Source organism: Rhea americana, unplaced genomic scaffold, assembly GCF_003343005.1.
Source record: "Rhea americana isolate MKP2758 unplaced genomic scaffold, rheAme1 scaffold_13, whole genome shotgun sequence".
Taxonomy (NCBI): Eukaryota; Metazoa; Chordata; class Aves; order Rheiformes; family Rheidae; genus Rhea; species Rhea americana.
This window is the reverse complement of record NW_028185372.1, coordinates 7,429,508-7,433,971: the sequence shown is the minus strand read 5'-3', so window position 1 is coordinate 7,433,971 and position 4,464 is coordinate 7,429,508. Positions and strand designations below refer to the sequence as shown.

Below are 4,464 nucleotides of genomic sequence, written 5' to 3'. Positions count from 1 at the left end.
TAGGAGCCAGATACGTTCACACATGCCCTACTTGCATCCAGATCAGAAGAATGGGGAATCCTGCAGAAGAAGAGCTCACAGCCAAGGCACTGCRCTGCAGTACAAGTGTATGGAAAAGTCTTATGAGGTTACAGGTGTTGGTGTAAAGGTGAAATGTAAAATGAATCAAAATACACACAAAGCAGGGAAGGAAACATTTTTTTGTCACTTTCTCTTTTAATAATAATCTCATTTTCTATGTACAGTTTTTTAGGACCAAGTATACAGCTTTGCAATTCAATAATTGTCCTCTGTTAATATTGCAAAGCTATTATCTTCAGTGACATTTGTTTCAGAAGACTCTGATATGGTACCTCTGGACTCCATATCATTCAGTCAGGGCAGTTAAGTGTTAATGGCATATCAAAACCTACTTGTTAATTGTAGATGGGAAACAAAAATCTTTAAGTTATTCAGTATTTGCACAAGTCCTCTTGTTTTTAGCTATATCTAGCTATATATAGCTATATCTAGCTATATATCTTGCTAGTGACAACCGTGACTTGCTGGGGTCAGCAATGTAAAGAAGCATTCAGACTTTGTCAATTGCAGGTCCAGTCCTGCAAGGTGCTGAGTGCCTTGCCATTCTTGGTGGCCTTGGTGGTGCTCAAGGCTGTTGCAGCAGCAAATCCAACATTAATTGACATAGTGGGGCTGAAAATACTAACACCAAAGAGAAATAAAATCACCTGGTGGCTTAGCTTCTAGCAGCGTTTCACAGGAATGTACTAAGGTTGTGCACACATGCTGTTGAATGGATTCACAGACAGAATGGCTTTTTCAGAGATCTTCCCTTTTTTTCATGATGATCTGTCTGATCAAGGATGCTACTTCTGGCTTGATAGTTCCTATGGGTTCTTCAGGTCTCCAGAATTTCACAACTTTACCTTCAGGGCTGACAAGATATTTCCAGAAATTCCATCTAGGCTCTTTCTTTGAAGAATCTGCAAGAGTGGCATCAGATCATTTTAATGACTCCCTTAGGCTTGTAATTGTTTAATTAGAAAGCAGTGACTGGTTAACTATTTGTTTCTTTTAATCCACCTTGTTCTTTGCTAGTGCTCTGGACATAAGTTTACTGGTCGGTGTTAACAATCTGAAAAGTGATACTCTCACCTTCTGCCAAAACGGTTGAAAGGTTTTTACTATGTTCTGCTTCCTATGGAGGAGCATATGGGGGCTGCATACTCATCAGGGAATCCCTAGTGTTATCTGAGTTTAAGGGAGGAGAAATGGGTGCAGGAATTGCAGTGGCTATGGTGGCTTACTTCAGTGCCTTCCAACTTATAAGGCAGAACTTTAATGGTAATGTTGCTGTAATGAATTCCTGGTGGAGAGCCCCTTGACCCCGGAAATAATACAGGAAACTGTATGGCTCCCAGAGGAGACAGAAGCAGTTTTTTGATTCAGCCKTTATTCTGGGAGAATCTTACTGGTCCTAGGAAGGGAGGGAAAGCCTCTCTTTGAGGGAAGAAGTAGAAGAAAACTACTTGAGATTTTGACCAGGGGACAGGCACACAGTCTAGTGGTCACAGTCAGCAGAAGATGTAGCATCAAAATGTTCAATCTTTTGTTTGTCAGGACAACTAAATATAGGAGAGGTACTCCTTTGGTGATGCACAATAATCTCCTGTGAAGCAGAAGAATGAAGGAAAAGTCTTATTTCAAAATATTTAATTATCAAGGGATCTTTGTTTTCATGGTGACGATATCAAAGAAGAACTGAACGAGTGAATATGGTAGTTCTATTTCTGAATGGGTAGGAGTAGATATTTGTTTAGCCAGCCAATTGGTCAAAGTATCTAAATTTTATATGCACTATGCTATCATTAAAATGCGACTCTTTTCCTTGGTAAGGTTGTAGAGGACAAACGAAGTCCAATGTTATCAGCTAGGTGAATGGAAACAGGGTTTAGTCTCAAGCTGATGGCATAAAATGAGATGTGTGACATCCAAGTTTCCCTTCTCACTTCTATATCCTCACATCGTCATCCTATGTGGGGTTGGTAAATTATCTATTGAAAGATGAGGATGTGAGGCACACTGAAACTAACTGCCCTTGTATCTGGTACCTGCTTGCCCTGATCTCCTCTCTAATGAACTCAGAGAGGCCCCTGCAGAGTGCAAGTCAGTAATTCCACTGGACATCAAGGCAACTCACAACTAGACTTTACCCAAGGGCCTCAACAAGATGCCTAAAGGTAGGTGGGGGGAAGCACTGTAATACTGACTATTGTGACTGGTTAGGAGATGACTGAGGAAAGGCATAATTTTCAAGTACATAGCAGATATCACTGAGGGTATGACAAGAAGCAATGGGTTTAAGTGGTGTAAGCAAGATTTCATGTAGATATGCAAATAGGTTTCTAACGAGAAGAGTTGTGATGAACTGGAAGTGACTGGGAAATCTTGGAATCTGTCATGGCTACTGTACTATTCTGGAAAAGCACCTAGTGTACTGGTTTAGGTAGCGGATCATGAATGGGGCAGGGAGATGGAATATAGCTAGGGTTTCTTCTCATACTCTATTTTCTAGTTCTTTTTTTAAAAAAGAAAGATTGGATAGAGAAGGGTTATGGTCTAGTTATCCTTTTTCCATATACCAGCATTTGCTATATGAAGACCTGACCAAAGCTCAAGAAAACTTATAGAGGCATTTTAGTTGGCTTTGTGTCTATGAGCATTTTGGTCAACTGAAAACAGTCTTATTTCGCTTGTGAGAGCATGAGGCTTTAAGTCAGTAAATGCCTACTGTAGCAAGAGTCTGGAATATTTGTGCTAGTGGATTTTGCAGATTGGGCCCCTAAACTCATGAGATGAGTTAATGAGATGACTCTTTGCTAAGAGGAATTTTCGTATCTGCATCTGTTTGTCATAATTATTACTGGAAGAATTAATCATAGTTACATTTTTCTCTATAAGAAAAGTTGTTTTCCAACGAAAATCCCATCATTTGAAACAGGATTTTTTAGGTAGGAGTCTTTGCACTCAACTTTGTATGTCTGCAAAAGAGGTATTTCTAGCTTTAGACATTTTATCATCAGTGGGGAGAAACAGGCGCTTTCAAGATACAATTCTAACTTTTTTTTTGATATCTGCATTAAAATGAGATGGATTGTTTTCCAAAGGTGCTTATTTCTCTCCGTAGACTATGAAGACTGCAATGATTGCTCAGATTATGCTTGATAAACCCAGACTGGAATTCAGGAACAATATCACAGTTATAGGCAGTGCAGTATACAGAAGGAAATAGTTACCTATTAGAAACTTAAAGGCCGGCTCTGCTTCTGATCCTAGAATCTTGATTTTGTGGAAAACAGGGAAGGTTACTCCATAGTTTCCTTTGGCAAAAGATTCTATTTCCTGGCTTGAACTAGGCTCTGATTCTCCAAACTGGTTGCAGGGAAAAGCCAGCACAGTGAAGTGGGAGGGACCAAACTCTCTGTGCAGTTCTTGCAGTGCGATGTAATTTTTGTCTGTATGTTGACAGTAACTGGCCACGTTTACAACCAAAGTCGCCTTCAGAGAAATAAAGTTAGAATACTTAGAAAAACTAAAGATGGCATAGAGATTTTGATCAAATCTTAAAGTGGCATATTCCACTGTCTCAGTGGTTCTTTCTGGACTTTATCTCTGACCATAATTTCAATAAATAGGGTAAGAATAATAGCAGCTGAAGGTATTTGCTTTTTCTTTGAGACCTCCYGTTTTAAAAATCTTATCCATAAACTGTTTCTAATTATAGCTTTGCTTAAAAATAAGCATGCAAAAAGCATATATTTAAGACAGGTACTAAATTCATCTTATTAGATCAGCTTCAAAAATTCTGCACAACATACTACCCTTTGTCTAGTATGGTTAAAATGCACAAATTCCATTGTTAACCCTATAGATTAAAAATCTCATTCCTTAGTTGTAATTTATTTAATATTTAACATTAACATAACATTAATATTTAATATTCTTTATTGTAATTTATCCTTAGTTGTTGAGGCAAGTCTAGGTAAAATTTCCCTCTAGCTTATGGTTTATGTTTTGAAGAGYAGGATTTTAGCAGAAACTGTCATAAATTCCCATAACCAAACTTCTTTGCCACCTACAAATGGATATAGCTTTAGGAAAGATTCAAGATAAAGATATAATGAAGTTGTAACTTACTTTCCCTCTGTACTTTTCCAAGGAAACAATCCTTCCTCGTGAATCCTTGACTTCGAAAGAATAAAAATCTTTGATTTTAGGTTTAAAAAACTTGAGTTGCAATAGGCAGAGAACTGCAGTACACAAAACCATCGACAGAAAAACAACAAAGACCCTGGCTTTTGGCACGGAATATTTTAAAGGATAAGTAGTTGTGAGAGGCTCCATTTTCAAAAACTTTGGAGAGGAGCCTGGGCAGGCCTGGAATGTGAAGGAGGAGCTGAAATA

The 4,464-nt window shown here is 38.4% G+C and overlaps 1 protein-coding gene across 1 annotated transcript; it reads right to left on the bottom strand.

Moving 5' to 3' along the window:
* Positions 1-202: 202 nt before the first annotated feature.
* GPX8 (glutathione peroxidase 8 (putative)) lies at positions 203-4,464 on the bottom strand. Its single transcript, XM_085326431.1, has 3 exons — positions 4,198-4,464; positions 3,297-3,558; positions 203-983 (listed from the first exon to the last, which is right to left on the bottom strand). The coding sequence occupies exons 1-3, from the start codon at positions 4,402-4,404 to the stop codon at positions 820-822; spliced, it is 633 nt and encodes a 210-aa protein (XP_085182557.1). The 5' UTR covers positions 4,405-4,464; the 3' UTR covers positions 203-819.

Bases quoted from the DNA above. Each gene is read 5' to 3' on its own strand.
- GPX8 (XM_085326431.1), bottom strand. From the start codon at position 4,404: ATGGAGCCTCTCACAACTACTTATCCTTTAAAATATTCCGTGCCAAAA. The intron at 3,559-4,197 runs GTAAGTTACAAC...ATTTCTCTGAAG, and splicing joins TGGAAAAGTACAGAGGGAAA to GCGACTTTGGTTGTAAACGT. The intron at 984-3,296 runs GTAACTATTTCC...CCACTCTTGCAG, and splicing joins GGCCTTTAAGTTTCTAATAG to ATTCTTCAAAGAAAGAGCCT.